The sequence below is a fragment of the Vigna unguiculata genome, chromosome 7, assembly GCF_004118075.2.
Source record: "Vigna unguiculata cultivar IT97K-499-35 chromosome 7, ASM411807v1, whole genome shotgun sequence".
NCBI lineage: Eukaryota > Viridiplantae > Streptophyta > Magnoliopsida > Fabales > Fabaceae > Vigna > Vigna unguiculata.
In genome coordinates this window covers 30,871,592-30,897,333 of record NC_040285.1, presented here as the reverse complement: position 1 = coordinate 30,897,333, position 25,742 = coordinate 30,871,592, and the positions used below count along the sequence as shown (strand labels likewise).

Here is a 25,742-nt window from a genome sequence, read left to right as displayed (position 1 = left end):
TTACGCCTAGACTTATGACAGCCTATAATTCACCCTTAAATATTAGTATATAAATATATCAAGATCTTAAAAATTACATAATTTCTTTCATAAATAAGTATACAAAAAATTATTAAAAGAACACTAGTATAAATACAAACATTATTACGTCTGTATATAAATATTTTTTAAATATACGTGTTATTAAAAACGCAAACATTATTTGTATATAGATATTTTTTAAATATACTTGTTACTAAAGTTTGTTAAAAATAGTAAATAATTATATTTTGAAAAATAAAATTAGAATTTTGAAATAGGATGTCTTTCATTATATATCGATATATTCGAGCCTTAAATTTATACCGTGATTAAAATTCAAATGAGGTGGCGTCTTTCATCCGTTCTTCAATGGCGGCGTTGAAGCTAACACTGACGCCACCTTTGGAAGCAGAAAACGCATTAGAAACGTCGCTGAGGGAAGCCTTTGAGTCTCAGAAACAATCTCTGAGACCTCCTTTCTCCTTAGCCATTCCAAGCCCCGACCAATACACCCTCCTCAACCGCGCGATCCTTCACGGCGTTTTAACGGAACCCCAATTCGCCAAAACCCACATCAAACACTTGCACGCTATCGTCACCGACGGCTACGCCACCTTCGTCACCCTCCTCCTCGACCTCGTCAACCACCTCTACCCCAAACTCCTGGCATCTGTCAAAACGCAGCTACTCTGGCTCACCGATCAAACGGTGTGCGTTTTGGGCATCGGCTACGACGCCGTTTTGGTCTCCCTTTTGCGCCAAATCGTCGGCGCCGATTGCGGCGATGTCAACTTGTGGCTCTGCTCCAAGTTGGTCACCCTCTTTCTGGAACAGTGGGACTGCTTATTGGAAGACTCGCCCCACGTCTTATCGTTCGCGTTGTACACGTTTCTTAGGGTTTTAACGGATCATTGCAGGGGTGGAAGCGTTGAAAAGTTGGAGACTTTGAAGCGGCTGGAGATTCATCTGTGCGTGAAGATAGTGAGGGAAGAGTTTCACTTGTGTTTGAAAATTGGGAGGGATTTTATTCGCTTGTTGCAGGATTTGGTTCATGTTCCCGAGTTTAGGGCTATATTGAAAGACATTGTGTTTAATCCGTGTGTGTTTAATGTTGTGGGGTTTGAGTTTAAGGATGTTTCTCAGATTTACTCCACCAGGACTTCCAGCAGGTATTCTCTGCTTAGGATCAGTCCTGACATGGAGACCCAATTGAGGTTTCTGCTTACAAGCATAAAGCTGGGGAATCAGAAGAGGCATCAGGTCTGGTTTGGTAAGAAGTTTTTGAATGAGCCTGATAAAGAGTTTGTCATAGTTGATATTGTGAGGTTCATATGCTGTGGACACCACCCTCCAAATGAGATAATTCAGTCTGATATTGTTCCTAGGTGGGCGCTTATTGGTTGGCTTTTGACCTCTTGTAGGAGGAACCATGTTGTGGCTAATGTGAAACTGGCTTTGTTTTATGACTGGCTCTTTTTTGATGAAAGGGTGGATACCATTATGAACATTGAGCCTGCGGTTCTGCTCATGGTGCATTCTATTCCAAAGTATGTGGACATTACTCATGCTCTTCTTGAGTTCTTATTGCATCTTGTGGACAGTTATGATGTAGAAAGGAAGAGTGTGATGGTTAAAGGTGTGTCATCGGCTTTTCAGTTGCTTGTGCGCAAAGGTGTGATTAGGTCACTTGATGTATTGATTTCTTGTCCTGCACTTCACCCTGCTTTGAAAGAGAGGCTGAAAAAGTTAGTAGCATGTGGAATGATTGGAAGCTCTTGATGGATTCATCCAAGGTAATTGCTGCTTGGTAGCCACAGTATTGAGTTTCTTCAAATTTTGTCCTCAATCTGAACCAAGGTGCATAGACTAGAATATGCTTGATAGAAGCATGTACCATATACACACACGCAGATATAAGTACCAATTCATTGTATCATGATGCAGTAACTCAGGTGTAGGTTCTGATTCTTGTAAATTCAATTGATAGTTTTAAGTTATAACACTGTACATGGTCCCCTATGGCCACTCTTTAAGTTTGGATTTCAAATGAAAATGAAGACGTTGGGGATGGTATTTTCTGTTTGTCACAATGGTTTAAGCTACCCTGTGTTGTGGGTTCATATTTTATAAGTTAGAAAATTTTAAAATAAGTTACTTTAGAACATTTTACTAAATACTTTTATCTTATTTAAATTGGTATATAAACTGATCAAATAAGTTATTAGTTAATTTATTGAAACCATCATAAAGTAAGACATGATTTGGTTATAGTTTCATGCATTGTCTTCAAAGAACATCAACTTGCTGGTTTGAGGATTATAGTACATGTTTTTACATTCTATTACAAATTGGACTGATTTATTTATTTATTTAAAGAATTCACTTATGCATATGTTTATTTCCTTATTACTACTATTCAGTATTGTGGGGGGAAATAGGCTGAGGTTCAGTTCTGCCAGCCATTACTTGCTTAAGCTTCTGAAAGGACACTCATCTCTTCATGTAATGAACATAATGAACATCTTATGTCAATTCAATGTTTCTAAGTCATTCTGGTGAGAAAAAGGTAAGAAGGCCTTGAGCGGAAAAATAAGCGTAATCGAATGCTTGAAATTGAATGTATAGAGATTGATAAATTCTTTCAATGCATTTTTTTAGTAATAAATCTTATTGCAGTATAATAAGGATTTCTTTCTCATATTAGTGATTTTTATCCAGAAGCACTCGCATACTGAATATTTGTTAACTTCTCTTTCTTCTAAATACTACATTACTACATTTCAATGATTAATTTTATATGTAATTATTATATTGATAATTTAGTTTCAATATTGATACAAGGGTAAAAATTAAATCATTTCAATGATTAATTTTATATGTAATGAATTATATTGATAATTAATTTTTATTTAAATAAATTTTCAGAAAATTAGTTTTAAGATAATTATTTTTACATGGATGTAAACATGTCAAAAACGAGTTCAAGATTTTGTAATGTTGTCCTCTGAACATTAACCATATACTAATATTCATACTTAAAAAATTATTTTAATATATTTTAAAATATCAAAATCAATCTTCATCCAACATTTTAAAGACTAAAAGTTATTTTAATATATTTTAAAATATAAAAATTAATGTTTATCTGTGTATTTTAAAGACGAGAAGAAAAAAAAAACTCAACCGAAAAGTTAAATTTACAATAAATTTTATTCATGAGAAAGGTTCACAAAAAATCTGTTCAAAAATACAACAAATTTTCATATTGATAAAATCAGTTTATTTTTTAACATTTTGCCTTTCGCAAATTGTACTCACTATCCCAAACAAAGTTTTATAAAAGCAGCCAAGTTTTGGGCACTATTTGACGTATAAAACATTTTCTTCTTGCCACTAATTACAAAAACGTTGTTTCGCTTTTACATTTTTTATTCAATAATTTTATAAAAATAGTCAACACAAAAAATTTAAATAATTGTTTTCTTTACATAACTTTTTTCAATTAAATGAAAGTAGGACAACATTTTCTAGAATTAGTTAGCACTTTAGTTTACAAACAAAACAAATTCATTTAATTAAAAAATCAATTATAGGCAATGTAAACTTCTGCCCATAAAAAACACAATTATAGTGCTCGATGATCAAACATCGAGGTTCATCAAAAACAGTTTCGTATAATTTGTTCATGGACACACTTCGCCTTGGAACACAGAAAATCCTTATTTGAAAATATCCACCCCGTGTAGCAAAAGCTAGATCAGTTCAAAAACAATCTCAATGGCGTACCTTTGGCCATCAACAATAGAATGAGTTGGAATTTATTGACAATACAAAGGTGGGTTAAATGTTCTATGCTTTGTAGTACAACACTATAAGGTGCTACTCTGTCCCAGTTTAACTTTTGAAACTTCATATCCATATTTATATTTCAAATGTGCAAAACAGAAGTTATTTTAAAAATAACTTCAATTTAGATATAACAGTAGTCAGTTGGACTTTATCTAAACCCCAAATTAAACATGCCCTTGCTATATCTACCCGGTACCTACGGGTGAACAATATTGGTAGGAGTAAAAAATGCTAACAAAGACACTCTATTAGCCCTCTCATGTGCCTCACCGATAAGAAAAATGTAATAAAACCAAAAGGAGATGCTAGTATTCCTCATGCGATTCTTAATGATAATTCTGGACGGTCATTGAGTGCACCTAGAACTTAATCAACCTGCAGGTAAATTACAAGGACCAAATCAAATAAACAATCAAGTGTCACATAACTACAAATAAACATTATGTTGTAACCAAGGGACAGAACCCCGACTAACCACAGACATACTATGTACTTTGTCAAATAATACTGCGCAAATTTAACTCTTGCAGCACAGCCTATAACCATCGTTTGATATAAGTACAACCTTTCACATTCTTGTGTATGAAAAACTAACACCCCTCGGATACGAAATGGATTTATTACATTGAAAATCATTTTTAAGAAAAGAGAAGGGCAAGCAAAAGGGTGAAAAAGTAATTCCTCATGACTAACTCGTGCTTCTATCACAGTGCCAAGAACATATTGACTAATTAATAAGGTTTCATCTAGTGCTGAAAACTGACCCGAAACAAAATTTACCGTTGGACCTGATCCAGTGGCTCAATCAGCGTATCTGGGAAGGTGAACAAAGCAGGCCAGAAGCATCTGCCCCAATCACGGCAAGATCACAAACATTACACAGTTGCCCCTCCTGAGTTGGCACAAAACGTGAAGTACAGTATGGGCAAGACACATCCTTCTGTCCTCTATAGATTGGCACGTAGGTTGCACCACAAATTACAAATGGGTTGCGGAAATCATAGTTCAATTGGGCAGCATCAGTCATGTTTCTTTCAGCAGCTGCTATCACTTGCCTTGCTGCCTTGGCTTGGTTTTCAATGGTAGGATTTGTTTCAAGTAGCCTCCGGGCAAAGTTAGCAGCGGTAGCAAGGTTCTTTGCCTTGAAGCAGACAGTCATTGCATTCTGCAAAGCTAACCTAAGGTGAGGTGTCTGAAGATTGCAGTGTGTGAAATATGCCGCAAGCTCCTGCTGCCGTGCTAAATTGTCCTTAATTTCCCTCCTCCTCAGTTCCATCTGCAGGCCCAAAACATACTCTTTCACTATGATAATTAGTTCCTTCACATCATCGACTTCCCTCCTTGACTCAACAACAATCAAAGGAATTGTATGAAGAATATTAACAAATGTCCGAAGGGCATCACTGAATTTTCCAGTAGTTGTTAATTTATAACCAGCTTTAAGTTTTTCATCCAATTGAGACAACTTAAAAGGAAGTGCTGGTGGCCCTCTCACGTTTGCACTAGCCGACTCAGTCCAGCCTCTTTCAACTGCAAGAGATATGACTGGAGCAGAAGAAAATGCCCGCAGATAGGAATGACTGCCAGTATGAAGATCAAGAAACATGGATTTCAAGGGAGCAAAATTCGTTATTCCAAGTTGCCGGTTCAGTAACCTCATTGCAGTATCAAAATTTCCAGCAGCTGCGTGATCAGCTGCAAGAGATGACTTCTGAATCCAAATATGACTTACAGGCATGCCAGGTGTTGGGGTCACAAAAACTGAAGACTGTGTATTGATAGAAGCTTTGGGAGTTTCAGCTTCAGGGCCCAGGCCTAAATCCTCCAGGTCCCATCCACCCTCTTCATCATTTTCTTCAGCTGCTTCTCCATCCTCCAAAATCGCAGCAACATCTCCATTTTGTAAGCCATCTGCATCAACTATGTCAAGCTCCTCGCCCCAATCTGCATCAGCAGCCTCATACTCTTCCTCATCAGCAACTCCCCGACTTGTATTGTCTAAAACACCATCAAACATGCCTCGCATGACCCTGAGAAGAGGCCAATCACTTCCACACATGACAGGTGATGGAGGCATCAAGAGAGAAGGAACTTTTCCTGCAGGCAATGATGGAACATTATCTCCCAGTTCAGCCGCAAGACGCTCTGCAACATCATGCAGCCCATGGACTGAGGCAGTGACGTAAGCAAGAGGCAAATGGCCCACATTCTCCAATATCTTGACACGCTCTCGAACATCACCCATATATAGGGCATTGTGAAACTGGCCCATAACATCATTCTTGACTTCAGCAATTTTCAACATCTTTGATAGTTTCTCCAAGTTACCTGTGACAAGATACAGGAAAGACAATCTCTCAAAATTTTTTGTTCTCTGGTACGCATACTCAACAATACCAGCATTGCCCTGGCGAAGAGCCTCAACCCCCAATCGGTACCAGTGATCTTTCTCATCAATTGCTGTAGCTGATGCAACTGCAATTTGAATGTTCCCACTCTCTAAAGCCAAATTGAACCGAATTTTCTCATCTTTCACAAAATGCAGTGCAACCTCAGGAAAGCCTTTCTGCTGTAGATAAGCAATCATAGCCTGTCCACAAAGCTGTGAGTTCCTTATCATGTTCATAACTTGATCGTATTTTTTCTTCAAGAGGGAAAGCTTAAAAATATACTCAGTTGCATCAATAATTATTGTTCTGTTCTTTCCATCCCTATCCAAGCAGAAGATTGTGTTTCCAGAGACCTTTGTGATATAAATTGGAATATCCAGTGTCTTTATTATCCCACTATCACCATTGGGAAGGCAGTATTTTACATGATTCAGTGTTGTATAAATGAAAACACCATTTTCATCCCAGGCTCCACTTTTTACACGGATTGTCTCATGGAGAGTGCATTGGTGCACAAGTTTCTTGCTAGCAATTATAATGGCGTGTTTGCTGAGCAAAGCAACATGTTCCATGTCATCAGACCAGACAACATATTTAATAAAAGGAGTCTGTAGTTCACCAAGAACAATTCTTTGCTGAAGGTCAAATATAACAACTCTATCCTCTGACCTACATAGCAAGCTGCCTGTTCCTGCATAGAATATAGCATCAGTGGCAATTGGAAGGACACTCTTTTTCACAATCTCATTCTTCAAATTTTTTATAAGGACTTGATTGCTGCTCTTATCAAGCACAGCAAACCGATTACGGGCAACAAAGACTGCTGAAGCTCCGTGACCTCTTTTTGCTTCTTGCACATCACCCCTACCATAACTGTCCTTTGATATGCAATACAACTCATAAGATCCACCATCTACCTCTGAACACAGAAGAAAAGCATTTTCAGATGGGCTATACGAAAGAGTTTTTGGGCATTGATTCAAGCTTAAAGTGCCCGGCCTTCGAAACGGAAGTACTTGTACTTCTCTTTGTGTTGAGAACTCATAGAAACACAAGAACCGTTCTTTGGTGTAGAACAATGAATCAGCACTAACTATAAAAGCAGGCCTTTCTCTCTCCAGCTTAAAAACAATCATGCCACTGTCATGACCAGCTGCTAACAGATTCATTTCAGGATGGGCAGCAAGAATCCAAAACCTGTCATGCTCTCGGCGAAATGTTTGAATTCCAGTTCTCTTTGTTGCATCCCATATCCGAATACTTTTGTCTTCAGAATTTGACACAATGATATCCTGTTTGGCATGGAACATAACACATGAAACATTATTCATGTGCCCTCTCAAGGTGTCCACCTCCCATGCCTTGGTGTCTGAAAATAGAGATATAAATCTTTAATAGCATAAACAATACCAACCCAAACACTAGACGTATATTCTACACTATATCCCACAATGTTTAAATTCAAGTATATTCTACACTACATTCCACAATGTTTAAGATTCGAAGAAACAGGGTATACATCATAAGATTTAGGGCCTCTTTGATTCTCTACTCATTTTTTTATTTTAAAAACCTTTTTTCTAAAACAATTCCACACTATCAACAATCAATTTCTCATGGAAAATCTGTGACATTTAACAAACAGAAATGTGCTCGTGGAACAAATACATTGAAATGTACTCACGGAATAAAAACAAACAAACAAGGGTGTTAGTTTTCACCTCAACAACTACGGATGTGTTTGGTAATCAGTGCAGAACAAAAGATGGTGGTTTATGGATGTTCAATGATATTTTTGTAGTAAAAATACGTTGTTTAGTAGTTTTCATTTTTCAGTAAAGATCAAACCCAGATAGGAACAAAAAATGCAGATTGCACATCAAGGACAAAATTCAATACTAAGTTTCAGTCCAAACACCTTTGAGATAAAAGTTCTCAAATACAAGAGTGAGGCTGATCGCTACTTTTAAAAACTAGTTTAGCTTCAAAAACACAACTAAAATAAGGTTGTTCAATAAACTGATGGTGGTAGCAAGACACGTAGCAGAGTGCAATTAAGATAGATGTTGACTAAGATGATGAAAGAAGAAAATGAGAAAACATCTCCCAAATGTTTGTGTTCTGGTCTCAAGAACGCTTATTTTTAGAAATAAATTTAAATACTTCATAGACTCTGATTGAGAATTAATTTGATTACTTGCTGCGTATCGCAGAATTATTCCGGTAATCAGATTTTAAAACCAAAATGAGAGAAAAGAATCAAACACATCCCTATATCACTTACACTCACTCAACCAATAATCTGAATAGCATCAACCATCTCTAATCCTATACCAGAATCCAGTAACTTGAACATAGTTTAAACCACGAAATTGTAAAGCCAGACATGTGAAAATCAGTAGTTTACCATTCATCCTCCAAAGTTTGACTTGGCGGTCATCGGCAGCTGACACAATGAGAGGCAGATTGGGATGGAAGGAAGCCCAATTAACGCCGCGGTCATGGCCTTCTAAAACATACTTAACAACGGCATCAACGCCACCGAAGAGATCGGTGTTCATCTGGCTTAGGCGAAGGATATCGTCCGCGGGGGACGCGGTCTTCCTCTTGAGAGAACTGATGTCCCAGACGCGAACGGTCTGGTCGAGCGAGGCAGACACAACGAGATCTTCTTTGGGATGGAACAAGGCACACATGACGTAGTGATTGTGACCGGTCAAAACGGAGATGCACGTGCGCGATTGCCAGTTCCAGATGCGGATGGTTTGGTCGTCGCTGGCGCTGACAATCCATGGGTTCTCGTGGTGGAACTGGACGGTGCGGATGTAATCAAGGTGTCCGAGGAGAGTGAAGAGGCACCTGTGGAGCTTGTAGTTCCACACCTTGATCTTGTAATCGTCACCTGCGAGATTAGGGTTAGCGAGGTAGGGATCTGAGGGAAAATGCGCAGATCTGAGAGAGTTAGTTACAGTTACCTCCGGAGACGAAGAGAGGCTGGGAGTGGTGGAAATGAACGCCGCGGACGGGGCCGTCGTGCTCGTCGAACTTGTCGATTAGGGTTCCCATGCGGTAGTCCCAAAGCTGGATAACGCCGCTGTGGAGACTGGCGAGGATCCATGGGCGCTTGGGGTGGAAGCTCAGGCCCTTCACTCTGTTACTCTTCGTCTCGAATTTGGTCAACATGTCGGGAAGAACGTGATGCAGTTAGGGTTTGGTTCGGTTGGGAGTGAGATCAGAGAAGAAGAAGATGAAGAAGAAGAAGAATGAGGGTTTTGGGAATATGAGATTCAGATCTGCGATCCCTCGTCACCCTCGAATCGAGCATATCCCCGTTATAGTAGTAGAGTGCCTTCTGATTCCTCACGCTATATATACCTCGCCTCAATTTTGTTTTCCTATTCCTATTCTTCAACGTAATTCATTTCATTTCACTTCCTTTTTCTCGATATCCTTTTACAGATTTCCATTTTCATTTTCGTTCCGGAAAACAAAAATGATTTAGCTTTATCCTATCTAAAACAAATTACCATATTATTTGTTTTTCTTTCTTTCTATACTAAAATTTTAATTTTAAATCAATGTTATAGGCGTAAAACATGGTTGTTTTTTATGCATTCTGAACTTAATTTATGTTTGGCTAATGCATTTATGTGTACAGAAATTAAATTAAATCTATTTTCATATAAGTGGAAATTCACTATATTTTTTTTAGATGTTTTGTACGTGGGTGACACATATGTGTCCAAAAAATTTGTTTCACGTTAATCTTGTTAAGTCTTAAAATAAGTAACGTTTAATTAAAGATTATTTAATTAATAATAGAATTCAGATTTAATTCAAGCACATTAATCCAAAAGAAATTACTATTAGAAAAATAAATAATATTTAAATTTGTCAATTAAATATGAATGTCATTTCATTTGTTTTGATTGAAAATGGGATGTCTTTCTTTTTCTTTTTAAGGTGAAAAAGATTATCTTTTAAGGAACTATATTGATTGTTGAATAATAAAAGTTTAGAGAAAATATTGAAAAATAATAAAATATAAGTGAGTAGATAATTGAGTCAGTGTTGAATTGAAAATTTATTTGATTTTTGTAATTGTTTATATATTTTTGTAATTAGAGACTAGTGGTGTTTAGTCATATGCACATCAAATTGAGTTAGGATGAGTGCACGTAAGAATGATTGAAGACAATTCTAAGTTGGACCTACCCCATCAAATTGAGTCGAGCCCGATTCAGATTAAAATGAATTGGATCTCAATTAGGTTAGATTGGGTTTAATTATATTAAATGGGTCAAGTCCGGCTAAAGTTAAATTTAATATAAGTGAATCAATCTCATTTTCAAACTTATTCTAATAATAATAATAAACTAACTTTAAGGTGAGTTTGACCAGATGGAACTTAGGTCAAACTAATTTGAATATAAATTTAAATCTAATTTATAAAAGCATGTAAATTATATTGAAAAAATCCAATTTAATTTGATTTAATTAAAATATATTTGAAATTTAGATCTAATTTATATAGATTAAGATCGAGTATAAATTGGATTTTGAAAATTCTGATCCATGACCACCCATAAAATCAACATACTCATGTGTATCTATAACTTGGTAACAATTTTCTATGTCGTAGACTTTAATATTTTTTAAGAAATATTGTTGATACGATATTTTACGAGTACAAAACACATCGATAAATAAAATAAATATATATATACACTTCTTTGTAAACATATCATGTATTAATATTTTCTCATTATTATATTTCTCGTCTCTTTCCTTTTTTTCATATTTATTCACATATGTAGTCTTCCACAATAATCACTCATTTGAGAGCAATACTTCTTATACTCTGCATAATTTCTTACTTTGGACACCTATTCTCTCACTTTTTGATCTTGTACTTCATATTTTACCCTTATATGGTGTTGTTTGGAGATACTTGTCAGAAGAAAGTAAAAGTTAATGTTAAGCATTGAAACAAACTAACTAATTAAATTATATGTTTTCAGTTGTCTAATGTTGGGATTTTTATTGTAGTAATATTGCATATTTTTTAAAGATCATGTTGAATAAATATTTCTACCTTAATATATATTATTCGAAAAGGTAAGAATGAAGACCTTAATAATCGGATTATAATAAGTAAATAGGTGGAGAGTTGTGTATTACTTCTCGCATAATTTTTTAAAATTTACTAATCAATCTATTTGTAATCCAATGGGATGTATTTTCTATATACTACGAATTTGATTATAAGTTATATAAATCAACCATTATTGTTTGCGTGACTGGCTTAAAGAAAAAAAATAGGTCAAATCATATCTACAACATAAGTGAAAAATAGTGAACAAATGAGTGGGGAACTTTTTGTACAATTTTTTTAAACTTACTAATCAATTATTTGTTTGTTATTCAATTGGATGTACTTCTTATGTACTACGAATTTGATAACAAGTCATAAAAAGCAACCTTTATTGCTTGTTAACTGACTTGAAAAAAATAGGCAAAACCATATAGACAAATAAGTGGGGCACAATAAACAAATAAGTGAGGAACTACGTATTACTTTTCGTAAAATTTTTTAAAATTTACTAATCAATTTTTTTTTATCATCCAGATGAGATTTACTTCTTATGTACCACAAATTTGATTATAAGTTACACAAATCAACCCTTATTGTTTGTACTAGCTGGCTGACTTGATGAAGAAAATAGGTAAAATTATAAACATAAGTGGGGAATAGTGAACAAATGAGTGGAGAACTGCATATTACTTTTTGTACAATTTTTTTAAACTTACTAATCAATTTTTGGTTTTTTATCCAATTGGATGTACTTGTTATGTACCACGAATTTGATAACGAATCACAAAAATAAACTCTTATTGCTTGCATTGAATGAGTGAAAAAATAGGCCAAATCAGATAGACAAATAAGTGGGGGAGAATGAACAAATAAGTGGGGAGCTGCATATTACTTTTCGTACAATCTCTTAAAATTTACTAATCAATCTATTTTTGTCATCTCATGGGATTTACTTCTTATATACCTTGAATTTGATTATAAGTTACAAAAATCAACCCTTATTGTTTACACTAGGGGTTGACTTGAAGAAAAAAATAAGTCATATGATATTTGCAAAATAAGTGGGGAAATGTTAACAAATGAGTGAGAAACTACATATTACTTTTTGTACAATTTTTTTAAACTCACTAATCAATCTTTAATTTGTTATCTAATTGGATGTACTTCTTATGTAACACGAATTTGATAACAAGTCACAAAAATCAACCCTTATTGCTTGCATTGAATGACTGTGTTGAAAAAAAAATAAGTCAAACCAGATAGTCAAATAAGTGGGATACAATAAACAAATAAGTGAGGAACTACATATTACTTATTGTACCATTTTTAAAAATTTACTGATCATTTTTTTTGTTATCCAAATGGGGTGTACTTTTTATGTACCACAAATGGCTTGAAAAAGAAAATAGGTCAAATCATAAACATAAGTGGGGGATAATGAACAAATGAGTGGGAACTGCATATTAATTTTTTTGTACAATTTTTTTAAACTTACTAGTCAATTTTGGTTTTTTATCTAATTGGATGTACTTGTTATGTATCACGAATTTTATAACAAATCACAAAAATCAACCCTTATTGCTTGCATTGAATGACTGAATTGGAAAAAAAAAGGTCAAACCAAATAGACAAATAAGTGGGGTAGAATGAAAAAATAAGTGGGGAGCTGCATTTTTTGTTTGTACAGTTGTTTAAAATTTACTGATCAATCTCTTTTTGTCATCCCATGGGATTTACTTCTTATTTACTACAAATCTGATTATAAGTTACAAAAATCAACCCTTATTATTTACACTAGGTGGCCGGCTTGAAGAAAAAAATAGGTCAAATCATAAACATAAGTGGAGAATAGTGAGTAAATGAGTGAAGAACTTCATATTACTTTTTGTACAATCTTTTTTAAACTTACTAATGAATCTTTTGTTTTTATCCAATTGGATGTACTTCTTATGTACCACATATTTGATAACAAGTGATAAAAATCAACCTTTATTGTTTGCATTTAATGACTAAATTGAAAAAAAAAAAAGACCACACAAGATAGACAAATATGTGGGGCAGAATGAACAAATAAGTGGGGAATTGCGTAATATCTTTTGTACAATTTTCTAAAATTTATTCATCAAACTTTTTTTGTAATACAATGAGATGTACTTCTTAAGTACCACAAATTTGATTATAAATTACACAAATCAAGCCTTATTGCTTGCACTAGGTGGCTGACTTGATGAAAAAAATAGACCAAACCCGATAGGCAAACAAGTGAATCACAAAGAACAAATAAGTGGGGAGCTGCATATTACTTTACGTACAATTTTTTGAAAATTTACTAATCAATCTTTTTTTATCATCCAATGGGATGTACCCATTATGTACTCTGAATTTAATTATAAGTTACAAAAATCAACTCTTATTGCTTACACTAGGTCGCTGACTTGAAGAAAAAAATAGATCAAACCAGATAGATAAATAAATGGAGTACAAAGAACAAATAAGTGGAGAGCTGCTTATTACTTTTCATACAATTTTTTTAAAATCTACTGATCCATCTTTTTCTTTTATCATCCAAAGGAATGCACTTCTTATGTACCACAAATTTGATTATAAGTTACAAAAATAATCCCTTATTACTTGCACTAGGTGGCTGACGTGAAAAAAAAAGGCCAAATAAGATAGAAAAATAAGTGGGACATAATAAACAAATAATTGGGGAGCTGCGTATTACTTTTTGTACAATTTTTTAAAGTTTACTAATCAATTCTTTTTATCATCCAATGGGATGTACCCTTATGTACCTTGAGTTGTATTATAAGTTACAAAATCAACATTTGTTGCTTGCACTCCGCCTTGGAGAAAAAAATAAGCCAAACCAAATAGGCAAATAATTGGGGGAACAAAGAAAAAATAATTGGGGAGCTGCGTATTACTTTTCGTAAAATTTACTAATCAATCTTTTTTTTCCAATGGTATGTACCTCTTATGTACCCGAATTTGTTTATAAGTTACAAGAGTCAACCCTTATTGATTGCATTAGGTGGCTAGCTTGAAAAAAAAAGTCAAACCAGATAGGCAAATGAGTGGAGCATAATAAAAAAAATGCGTTATTACTTTTCGTACAATTTGTTAAAATTTACTGATCAATCTTTTTTTTTATCATAAAAGGGATGCACTTCTTATGTACCCCAAGTTTCATTATAAGTTACCATCAGCCTTTATTACTTGCACTAGGTGGCCGGGTTGAATAAAAGAATAGGTCAAACCGGATAGACAAATAAGTGGGACATAATAAACAAATAAGTGGAAAGTTGCGTATTACTTTTTGTACAATTTTTTAAAATTTACTAATCAATTTTTTTTATCATCCAATAGGATGTACCCATTTTGAACCCCAAATTTTATTTTAAGTTACAAAAATTAACCCTTATTGCTTGCACTAGATGACTGACTTAAATAAATAAATAGGTCAAACCAGATAGGTAAATAAGTGGGGCACAAAGAATAATAATTGGGGAGTTGTGTATTACTTTACGTACAATTTTTTAAAATTTACTAATCAATCTTTTTATTATCATGCAATAGAATACCCCAAAATTGATTATAAGTTAAAAAAATAAATCCTTATTGCTTGCACTGGGTGGCTGGCTTAAAAAAAATAGTTCAAACCAAATAGTCAAATAAGTACGACATAATAAACAAATAAGTGAAGAATTGTATATTACTTCTCGTATAATTTTTTAAAATTCATTAATCAATATTTTGTTTTATCATCCAATGTGATGTACCTGTTATGTACCATGAATTTGATTATAAATTACAAAAATCAACTCTTATTGCTTGCACTAGGTTGTTGGCTTGAAAAAAAAAATAGGGCAAACCAGATAGGCAAATAAGTGGACATAATAAATAATTAAGTGGGGAGCAGCGTACTACTCTTCGTAAAAAATTTTAAAATTTACTAATCAATCTTTTTTTATCATCCAATAGGATGTACCTCTTATGTATCCCGAATTTGATTATAAGTTACAAAAATGAACCCTTATTGCATGCACTGGGTAGATGGTGTGGAAGAAAAAAAAACAGGTCAAATCAGATAGGCAAATAAGTGGGGCATAATAAACAAATAAGTGGAGAGCTGCGTATCACTTTTCGTATAATTTTTTAAAATTTACTAATTAATCTTTTTTTATCATCCAACGGGATGTACTCCTTATGTACCCAAATATGATTATAAGTTACACAAATCAACTCTTATTGTTTGCACTAGGTGGCTGACTTGAATAAAAAAGTAGGTCGAACCAGAGAGACAAATAATTGGGACACAAAGAATAAATAAGTGGGGAGTTGCGTATTACTTTAGGTACAATTTTTTAAAATGTATAAATCAATTTTTTTTATCATCCAATTGGATGTACCCCTATGTAACTCGAATTTTATTTTAAGTTACAAAAATCAACACTTGTTGCTTGAACTAGGTGGAGGCAAATAAGTGGGGAACAAAGAAAAAATAATTGGGGAGTTGCGTATTACTTTTTGTAAAATTTTCTAATTAATCTTTTTTTTATATCCAATGGGATACCCCGAATTTGTTTATAAGTTATAAAAATCAACGCTTATTGTTTGCACTAGGTGGCTGGCTTGAAAAGAAAAATAGGTCAAACTAGATAGTCAAATAAGTGGGACATAATAAAAAAATAAGTGTCGTATTACTTTTCGTACAATTTTTTAAAATTTACTGATCATTTATTTTTTGTATCATCCAAATGGATGCACTTCTTATGTACCATAAGTTTGATTATAAGTTACAAAAATCAACTCTTATTACTTGCACTAGGTGACTGGCTTGAAGAAAAAAATAGGCAAATAAGTGGGAAGTTGCGTACAATTTTTTAAAATTTACTAATCAATCTTTTTTTATCATCCGATGGGATGTACCCTTGTGTACCCCAAATTTCATTATAAGTTATAAAAATCAACCCTTATTGTTTGCACTAGGTGGCTGGGTTGAAGAAAAAAATAGACCAAACTATATAGGCAAATAACTGAGACACAAATAACAAATAAGTAGGGAGTTATGTATTGTTTTTTATACAATTTTTTAAAACTTATTAATCAATTTTTTTTATCATCCAATAAAATGTACATCGTACCCCAAATTTGATTATAAGTTACAAAAATCAACCGGCTTGCATTAGGTGGCTGGCTTGAAAAAAAAGAAGGTCAAACCAGATAGTCAAATAAGTGGGCATAATAAACAAATAAGTGAGAAGTTGCGTGTTAATTTTCGTATAATTTTTTAAAATTTATTAATTAATCTTTTTTTTTTTATCTTCCAAAGGGATGTCCTTCTTATGTACCACAAATATGATTATAAGATGCAAAAATCAACCCTTATTATTTGCCCAAGGTGACTAACTTGAAGAAATAAATAGGTCAAACCAGATAGGCAAATAAGTGGGGCACAAAAAAAAAGGTGGGAAGCTGCGTAAATACGTAATTTTTTTTTAAATTTACTAATCAATCTTTTATTATCCTCCAATGAGATGTACCCTTATGTATCCAAATTTGATTATAAGTTACAAAAATCAACCTTATTGCTTGTACTAGGTGTCGACTTGAAAAAAAAAATAGTCCAAACCAGATAGGCAAATGAGTGAAGCACAATAAACAAATAAGTTGAGAGCTACGTACTATTTTGTGTACAATTCTTTAAAATTTATTAATTATTTTTTATAATTTAATGAGATGTACCTCTCTTATGTAACCTGAATTTGATTATAATTACTAAATTACTAGATTACACAATTCATAATATCTACAGATTTCAAGTGTTTTTAAACTAATTACACTTTTGTAAAATTTTATTGGATCCTAATATCCCATATTTTTTTGTGAAGCAATCTAAAATATAGGTAACTTTTAAAATCAATTTTAAAAACATTTGTCAGAAGACACTACTCAAAATATTATTCGGGATAAAAATTTCCGAAACTTTTGATGGAGTGTCGGAAGAAATTTGATGGGTGCAAGAAGAAGCTGACTCTAAAATATATGCCAACACAAAAAAACAAAAGCAAACAACATAAATCTTCCACTTTCATCATTCACAAAATAGAAACAATAGTGATAATGGGTCGTATAGCAGCACAGAAAACGTGCTACTATAAATAGTGATGGTAGAAAAGATGAAATAAAGTCAAGTCTTTAACTTTAACTATGGTCATTCTTGTCTTTTACACATCTCAGAGGAAACCGTGTGGTTCAAAAAATAATTCCCTAACCAAAATGGACTCTCAAAATCCCATTTAACTTCGTAACCTTGCCCCAATAACTACTCGCTAAGCCCATAAACAAGACCTATTGGTTGTTTCTTCTGCACCTCTATTTTTTGCTCTGCACTCCTACAAAACTCATAAACCTCAAATTATCTATAGTTAAAATTATAATAAAAAGATAAATATTATCTTGCATCTCCATTTTTAATTTATTTTGGATTGTACAAATCAAAAAATGTTTTCAGAGTGAAAGCACCGGATTGTATAATCTAAAGTATATTTAAAAAATAAATTATGGATTATGTAATTTAGAAATTATTTTTAGATTAAAAAAATACCTTTTGGATTTCACAATCTGAAACATATTTTAAAAAATTATATTTTAGAATATACATTTTAAAAAATATTCTTAGATTCAAAAATACTTTTCAAATTATATATCTTAAAATGTAGTTCTTTTTAAATACATTCCCAATTATGTAATCTATAAGTTATTTCTAGATTCGAAATATCTTTCCACTTATACAATTTGAAATGTATTTCAAAAAATATACAAAATTTATATTTTTCATAAATATAATTTATTTAAAAAAAATAGAACAACAATTCCAAACTATACATTAAATTTGATTGGAATAATTTAAAAGCTTCCTTTATGGAAACACTTGCTTGTATTTGGTGTGTTATGGTGTGGTTTCTCTTGAAGCTTTTGGTGGAGGTGCTGCTGATTTGCTTACGAAATGTGTGGGGCGATGGTAAATGTTTGATTGAATTCTTGTTTCTCCAGGGTAATGTATAATTTCGGAAAAGTAAATCCGTAATAACGTTGATCGGTGTCTTTCGGAAACATAGTTTCATAATAGATTTGGTGTGCATTACGAGAAAAGAAATTCTGAAAAAGAAATGTACTCTCCGGAAAGGCCATTTTAAAAGAAGAAATGTGCTTTCCGGAAAGATCGACTCCGAGAATATATTCTGGATTTTCTTCTCCAGATTCGGGTTCCAAATACCGATGAACGCACAACTGCTCCACAGTGAAGAAGCAGAAGGAATAACGAACACACAACTCAAATAAATTCGTTCATGTAAAAATTATTTGAATTCGTCTGACGGGAAATTCACGTATTAATTAGATATAAAATGAAAATTTTTTAACTTTTTTAATTGGACAGGAAGATATGTATGAGAATGTATATATTCCTATTATAATATCCGTCCCGGTCATATTTCCGTTTTCATTTAGATTATTAAAATATTCATAATTAATTAAGTAATCTTTTATATATATATATATATATATATATATATTTCTTTTAATTATTTGGTTTGTCATGAAATGCATTCGCATCTACAATATATTTTTTATCTTATCATAATTTTTATAAAATTATGTTAGAATGATGTATGTCAATTAAAAAAATTTTATGTCTCATATTTGAATATTTTTATAATTTTTTTAATATTTTTGTTTATTGTATATTTTCCTTTCACATAAGTATATTTAATAGGAAAATGTTACAGTTATTACCCAATTTGACTACCGAATTGACTACCTTACGTGGAATTAAATTTTTCATTTTTTTTTAATTGAAAGAAGTGGAGTGGCACGTGAGTGAAGAAATCTGAACTTAAGTGCCCCTTTCACGTGTTGCCGTCAACTAACGGGCATTTTGTGAAATTGAAAAAAGAGGGAAAAAGTTTCACTTCGCAGACATTTGCAGAAACTTCACGGGTTCCATACCAACACTTTTGTTCTCCACCGCTCCATCGCACCTCTGAACTGCCACACCTCTTCGAAGTCCACAGCGCAGGCACGAAGTCCATCTTCCATTTTGAAAATCCACCACCACGACGAAGTCCGCCGTCCTTGCGAAGACCACCGTGCCTGCGAAGTTCCCCGTCCCTGCGAGGTCCCCCGTCCGTGCGCAGTCCACCGTTTTGGTGGTCTCCTTCGAAAATCCACCGCCCCTAAACACGGAAAGGTAACTTCTTTGTGCTGCTGTGTGTATGGTAAGTGTTTAGGGTTTTCCAGTGAAAGGGATGATTTAAGATTTTCATGATAATCATTGTGTTGAATGTAGGTTTTGATTGGTAGTGTGTTACTTAATTGTAATATTGACGGGATGATTTCTTATGAATTTGTGGTGACTGCATTTGTGTTTTCAGGTCAAAAATATGAGTCAAGTTAGTGAAGGAAGCGATTTTAGTGTTGACCGGAAGGTATGATATTTTTTTAATTCATTTTGTTTTGAATGTGTGTTTGATTAAAATTGCTATAACTAGTTTTTTTTTTTTGTGTTGTCAATGTTAGGATGTGTGTGCTGAAGCACTTGTGGGCTAATTCTTTCTGACCTTTTTGTTCTAGGAGTGTATATACCTACTCTAATTGTGATTGAGGTATGCCCTTACATCCTTAAGGTTTTAGTTGTGGACATCCTTACAACATAGCAGGGGTGAATAAGTTGTGCAAAGAGTTCAGGGAAGGTCACCAGTTATCAATTGTGTGGTCACCAGATATTTCTTACAGACCTAATTTATGTGTGGTGAATTATGTGGACCAATTATGTGGCACCAATATTTATTAGGTTCAACATCCCTTACACACATGCTTTGAGGGTCATTCTTGTCACCGTAAGTGGGGAAAAATTTTGCTGCCCATACAACAGACCCCAATTAATTTTTTTTGTACAAAATGTTGTGGGTAGGTCACCAGATAAAACATCAGGGGTCAACAGATTATTCAGTCAATGTTAGGATGTGTGTGCTGAAGCACTTGTGGGCTAATTCTTTCTGACCTTTTTGTTCTAGGAGTGTATATACCTACTCTAATTGTGATTGAGGTATGCCCTTACATCCTTAAGGTTTTAGTTGTGGACATCCTTACAACATAGCAGGGGTGAATAAGTTGTGCAAAAAGTTCAGGGAAGGTCACCAGTTATCAATTGTGTGGTCACCAGATATTTCTTACAGACCTAATTTATGTGTGGTGAATTATGTGGACCAATTATGTGGCACCAATATTTATTAGGTTCAACATCCCTTACACACATGCTTTGAGGGTCATTCTTGTCACCGTAAGTGGGGAAAAATTTTGCTGCCCATACAACAGACCCCAATTAATTTTGTTTGTACAAAATGTTGTGGGTAGGTCACCAGATAAAACATCAGAGGTCAACAGATTATTCAGTCGGAGTGTGCAGAAATATCATATGCAGTTCGATTTTATCAGAGAATGTTGCTTAGGTGAATAAAGAGGTCTGCATAATAACAACAATAATAGACAGTTACTACATTTCTTTAACCAAATATTGTTTGATAGTTCAAAGTACAAACAACAACATTCAATGCTTAATCAAAATTTAAATAGCATGGAAATAAAATACATCAAATAGTTTTGAGCTAACTAAGTGAAATATTATCCAAGGCAGATGATTCATCCTTAGAGGTCTCCCCCAGTTCATAAGAAGGACTTTGAGTTGAGGGAGGAATCATCTTCTGTAGTATTTCGTCCACATTGGCCGACACAGGTGGTGGGTTGTTGGTGTCGACATTTGCCCCGATATTATGATCCATATTTATGTTTTGATTTACGTTTAAATCAGATTGCACATTTGTCTCCATATTTTGATCGACAGTTTTTTTCGGAACATAGTTAAGTCGCACTACAGGCAAAGAAGCCTTTACTTCTTCTTCAGTTGGAGGGCTAATGTCATATTTGAAAACCTATTAAACAGAAAAATGAGAAAAGTGTATCAAATTCAACCATCTGTACAAGTGAAGAAAAAACTAAATTATGTGTTGTTATTTTATTTACCTTGACAATGTTCCTTAGAGTGATATTTAGGTATTGAATCCGTCGAGGATGCTTGAAGACGGCAACCTACACATTCAATATGCATGCACTTTTAGCAAGAGTAGTTTACGATGATTACAAATAATATTTAAAAAAATGTGTGCCCTATTTTTATACTTCTTTCAATAGCAGAACAGATCCAACAGCAACATCTGAACCAAATTCAGCATCCTTAAGCACTTTATTGTGGATGCTAGCTTTCGCGATATCAGATGGGTCCTAATATAGTCATGTTGAACATAAGTGATATATCATAAAGAATGAGTACATCACAATCGCTTAAAACAAACTAACCTTCATAGTGATAAGCATGTCACCAAGCCCGTTTGGCTTACATTCTTTGACTACACAAGCCATAAAGGGCATTCTTTCCAATGATTTCCTTTGTGACAATGGAGTTATATTTTTAATGTCTCCATCCTGAACCAGAGCTACGGGATAAATGATGAAATCAGTCATTAAAGTAATATCATGGAGATATATTTTGAGAACTAATTTAGTAGTACGACAAGGACACTAACCATGGTGTTTGATGAACTGCTCTGCCCACTTCCAAGCATTTGAGTAAAAATCACGTGCATGACTCGCAATAGCCATTTTGTTCATAAACTCTTGTGTATTGTGTGCTTCATCTAATTGCCTGTTAAGGATAACAGCCTGGGCGTTTGCAGCTGGTCCAGGGATGAAAGTTGTGGCTGAGTTCGACCTTTCTAGAAATTCTTTGAGAACCTTGTCATCTACCGCCAATGCCTCCCACGGATCCATTATTGAAACAAGATGGACTTCCCTTTAGAAGTGGGTTGAGAAAACTTTGAAGTAAACCTTCCCAATACGAGATGTACTTACGACGTTTAGAGATACTTAGCCAGGTCATCTTACTGTTATATATGGAAAAATATAATGCAGAATTACAACTTTGCCCTTCACTTGCTTTTTGAACACGCTAAACTTAATGCATACCATTCAAGCTGTTCTGTTTCATTGCATTGGATGCGTCCCTCTACCCACCACCCTAAAATCATTTACGCAGCATTAAATGGGTTTTATTGCATTGCATTGAACCATCGTCTTAGAAATTAGGGTTTCATTGAAGCAAAATAATAACATGGAAATGAGCAATAAATGTTGAAGGACTACTTCCCAACTGCTCAAACAAGTTTACTGCAAACCATCAAACAATGTAAGTGTTTCGTTTCCATTTATTTATTTCAGATGCCATTTCGTACGAAACCTTATTTAATGAACACTGAACCACTGATGCGAGGGTTTTTGTATAAATTTTCTTCAATGGATGTCTCATGAAAGAACTTTTCCACACTTATGAAAAAACTATTAATGCTCATCGTTATAAAGATCAAATTTTTATGTTGAAAACGAAGGAATCCTTTGAATATATTAACTTTTAAGCAACTTGTATGGTCATGAGTTATATGATAACTTACATACATGGGCTTTCATCATGATATTCGATTTTTTGAATAACAGATGGAGGACGATGAACAAAACAACGTTATGGGTTTGGAGGACATAACTTTATTACACATAGAGGGGGGTACATGAAGTGTGACTCAAGAGCACTGCAATGATGACTACCATCATTCAAAGCACTTTGATGAAGTTCTGTGTCCATATGTTGGGATGATTTTCGAAAGTGCTGATGAAGTGAAGAATTATTACAGAGAGTACGCAATTAAATCAGGTTTTGGAATTAGAATAAGAACATCTAAAAAGGACGTTGACAACCAAATGTGTTACTTAAAGTTAGTTTGTTCCCGTGAGGGGAAATGTGTGTCTTCCATTCCACCTGAAATGAAGACTCTTCCAACACAAAGAAAGCAATGTCCAGCACGCATGACAGCAGTTCGAAAGCAAGATATGTGGATGATTAGCAGTGTGGTAGATGAACATAACCATGACGTTAGTCCAACAAAATCCAGGCTTATTCGTGGGAATAGAAAGCTGAATATGCAAGTCAAAAGGACCCTTGACCTAAATGACCAAGCCGGTGTTCGCATTAATAAGAGCTTTCGGTCCTTGGTGTGTGATGCAGGGGGATTTGAAAATTTACAATTTGTGGAACGAGACGCTAGGAACTACATTGGTAAGCAAAGACGTGCATTAGGGAAGGAAGGTGACGGACAAGCTTTGTTAAACCACTTTTCAGCTATGAGGGAATTGAACAAAGATTTCTTTTTTGAAATTGATATGGATCCAGATAATCGCATTAGCAACGTATTTTGGGCTGATGCTAGGAGTAGGGCTGCCTTTATGGAGTTTGGGGATGTTGTATCATTTGATACAACGTACTTAACCAATAAGTACGACATGCCATTTGCACCATTTGTTGGGGTTAATCACCATGGTCATTCAATCTTACTAGGTTGTGGACTTCTATCTGCAGAAGACAGTAGTACATTTGTGTGGCTATTTCGATGTTGGTTGCGATGCATGGGAAATAAATCCCCTGAAGGCATTGTCACTGATCAGTGCAAGGCTATGCAAAATGCAATCCAAATGGTCTTCCCCAACACACGACATCGTTGGTGCCTTTGGCACATAATGAAGAAACTTCCCGAAAAATTGATTGGTTATACAAACTACAAGGAAATCAAGCATACCATGAAGCAATTGGTGTATGAATCATCTACTGCAGAGGATTTTGAGAGTGGATGGAATAATTTCATTGAACTGTATGACCTAGAACTAAATGAATGGTTGCACACCCTATTTGAAGAAAGGCATCGATGGGTGCCATGTTATTTGAAATGTGATTTTTGGGCTGGCATGTCGACAACACAAAGAAGTGAGGGGATGAACGCCTTTTTTGATGGGTTCATTAACTCTACAACCACACTCCAACAATTTGTGGTTCAATATGACAACGCCCTTCGTTCCAAGGCAGAGAAGGAGTACGAGGCGGACTTCAGTTCTGTTAATACTACCATTCCCTGTGGATCTCAATCATTTATCGAGAGGCAATTTCAGGAGGAATACACTCATGCAAAATTTGGGGAAGTGCAAAACGAATTTCGGTGCAAAATGAACTGTAACGTGAAAAATGTTGTATTTGATGGGATTAGGACAAAATATTTTGTCAAAGAAGCTTTGATATGGAAAGACGAAAGTGCAGACAAGATGCGTGAAGTTATATTTGATCCTTCAACAAAAGACATTGAATGCTCTTGTCGACTGTTTGAGTTTAGAGGTATTCTTTGTCGACACAGCCTAATGGTCCTTGCACAAGAAGATGTTAGATGTGTTTCACAAAAGTATATTCTTGGTCGGTGGAGCAAACAGATACGTAGATGGCATACTTTGATACGAGCATCATACAACACTAAGAAAGACGAACCAAATGTTAAGAGGTATGACTTTTTGTGTAAGAAATTTTATGACATTGCTGAGCTTGCATGTGAAAGTCAAAGTGGAACAGACTTCCTTGTTGACCAACTGGAGTCGTTGTCAAAAAATGCATCCATAAGAGATGCGGGAGCAACTTCATTAGGGGCTCAAAAAGACATGTCTTCTACACCTAATACTGCGGTTGAACACAACAATATACTAAGCCCAGTCCATGTGAAAAGAAAGGGTCGACCACGAGGATTAAGGATGCAATCAACCGTTGAAAAGATTGGCAAAAAAAAAAATATGTAAGGCTGCAAGGAACAAAGCATGTAGGGATGGAATCTCAGTCCATCACGGTGACCTTGGGACTTCTACTAAACAATCTACTGGTGCAGAAATGAATGGAAGAGATATAAACAACATGGTAAGTTTTATTGTAATAAGTAGGTTTACTGAGTTATACAAAGTCATTAATTATTTTAAATCATGCAATTGCCAGGTTTGTGATTTGCAGTGCACGAGCTTTGTATCCTTGTTGACATCAGTAGAAAGCACACAACTTTGTCATGAAAGTCAACACATTTTTAGGTGAGATTCAGATCTGAGATCTTTAATTAAAAATACACTTCATCACTACTACCTATTATGACAGTAGGTTTTTTGTTACGTGCAGAAACTAGTTTGCAAAGAAAATCTACTTTTGGATTGGTTGACCTAATCAACATGGCATAACCAAACACCTTTTGATTTTGGATTATGTGTTTGTGAATGACATGTTTAGTTATGGACATAATTATTTTGCTTTCAGTTTCAATGTGGGTGACCTTCACTGCAGTGTATCCTTGTACAAAAATATTGTCATGGGTCACCACTTATTTTGTCAAGACTCATCACATTTCGCCAATGCTGACAAATGT

The 25,742-nt window shown here is 34.4% G+C and overlaps 4 protein-coding genes across 7 annotated transcripts; 2 read left to right on the top strand and 2 right to left on the bottom strand.

Annotated features, from left to right (window-relative positions):
* The first annotated feature begins 356 nt into the window (after nt 1-356).
* On the top strand, nt 357-2,094 carry LOC114192485 (integrator complex subunit 3). Its single transcript, XM_028082220.1, has one exon. The coding sequence runs from the start codon at nt 391-393 to the stop codon at nt 1,798-1,800; it is 1,410 nt and encodes a 469-aa protein (XP_027938021.1). The 5' UTR covers nt 357-390; the 3' UTR covers nt 1,801-2,094.
* A 1,701-nt stretch (nt 2,095-3,795) lies between these two features.
* On the bottom strand, nt 3,796-9,648 carry LOC114191556 (coatomer subunit alpha-2-like). Of its 4 annotated transcripts, none has more exons than XM_028080795.1 (4): nt 9,236-9,648; nt 8,668-9,162; nt 4,651-7,629; nt 3,796-4,245 (listed from the first exon to the last, which is right to left on the bottom strand). In XM_028080795.1, exons 1-3 carry the CDS (start codon nt 9,441-9,443, stop codon nt 4,676-4,678), a joined length of 3,657 nt encoding a protein of 1,218 aa, XP_027936596.1. In that variant the 5' UTR covers nt 9,444-9,648; the 3' UTR covers nt 3,796-4,245; nt 4,651-4,675. The 4 variants fall into 4 exon arrangements, with proteins under 4 accessions (XP_027936596.1, XP_027936597.1, XP_027936594.1 ...); XM_028080796.1 differs by having other exon boundaries at nt 4,659-7,629; XM_028080793.1 differs by having other exon boundaries at nt 3,809-4,245; nt 4,635-7,629; nt 9,236-9,646.
* Nucleotides 9,649-21,026: 11,378 nt separating this feature from the next.
* On the bottom strand, nt 21,027-22,245 carry LOC114191394. The gene is made up of 5 exons (XM_028080564.1): nt 22,002-22,245; nt 21,775-21,911; nt 21,598-21,699; nt 21,442-21,507; nt 21,027-21,350 (listed from the first exon to the last, which is right to left on the bottom strand). Exons 1-5 carry the CDS (start codon nt 22,243-22,245, stop codon nt 21,027-21,029), a joined length of 873 nt encoding a protein of 290 aa, XP_027936365.1.
* Nucleotides 22,246-23,331: 1,086 nt separating this feature from the next.
* LOC114191393 (protein FAR-RED IMPAIRED RESPONSE 1-like) lies at nt 23,332-25,134 on the top strand. Its single transcript, XM_028080563.1, has one exon. The coding sequence runs from the start codon at nt 23,332-23,334 to the stop codon at nt 25,132-25,134; it is 1,803 nt and encodes a 600-aa protein (XP_027936364.1).
* Nucleotides 25,135-25,742: the final 608 nt, after the last annotated feature.

Excerpts from the sequence above, each read along its gene's own strand:
- LOC114192485 (XM_028082220.1), top strand. The coding sequence starts at position 391 with ATGGCGGCGTTGAAGCTAACACTGACGCCACCTTTGGAAGCAGAAAAC.
- LOC114191556 (XM_028080795.1), bottom strand. The coding sequence starts at position 9,443 with ATGTTGACCAAATTCGAGACGAAGAGTAACAGAGTGAAGGGCCTGAGC. Across the intron at positions 9,163-9,235 it reads GCCTCTCTTCGTCTCCGGAG|GTGACGATTACAAGATCAAG; the intron begins GTAACTGTAACT and ends CTAATCTCGCAG. Across the intron at positions 7,630-8,667 it reads CAAACTTTGGAGGATGAATG|ACACCAAGGCATGGGAGGTG; the intron begins GTAAACTACTGA and ends CTCTATTTTCAG.
- LOC114191394 (XM_028080564.1), bottom strand. The coding sequence starts at position 22,245 with ATGGATCCGTGGGAGGCATTGGCGGTAGATGACAAGGTTCTCAAAGAA. Across the intron at positions 21,912-22,001 it reads GCAGTTCATCAAACACCATG|CTCTGGTTCAGGATGGAGAC; the intron begins GTTAGTGTCCTT and ends TTTATCCCGTAG. Across the intron at positions 21,508-21,597 it reads CTGTTCTGCTATTGAAAGAA|GTTGCCGTCTTCAAGCATCC; the intron begins GTATAAAAATAG and ends TTGAATGTGTAG.
- LOC114191393 (XM_028080563.1), top strand. The coding sequence starts at position 23,332 with ATGACAGCAGTTCGAAAGCAAGATATGTGGATGATTAGCAGTGTGGTA.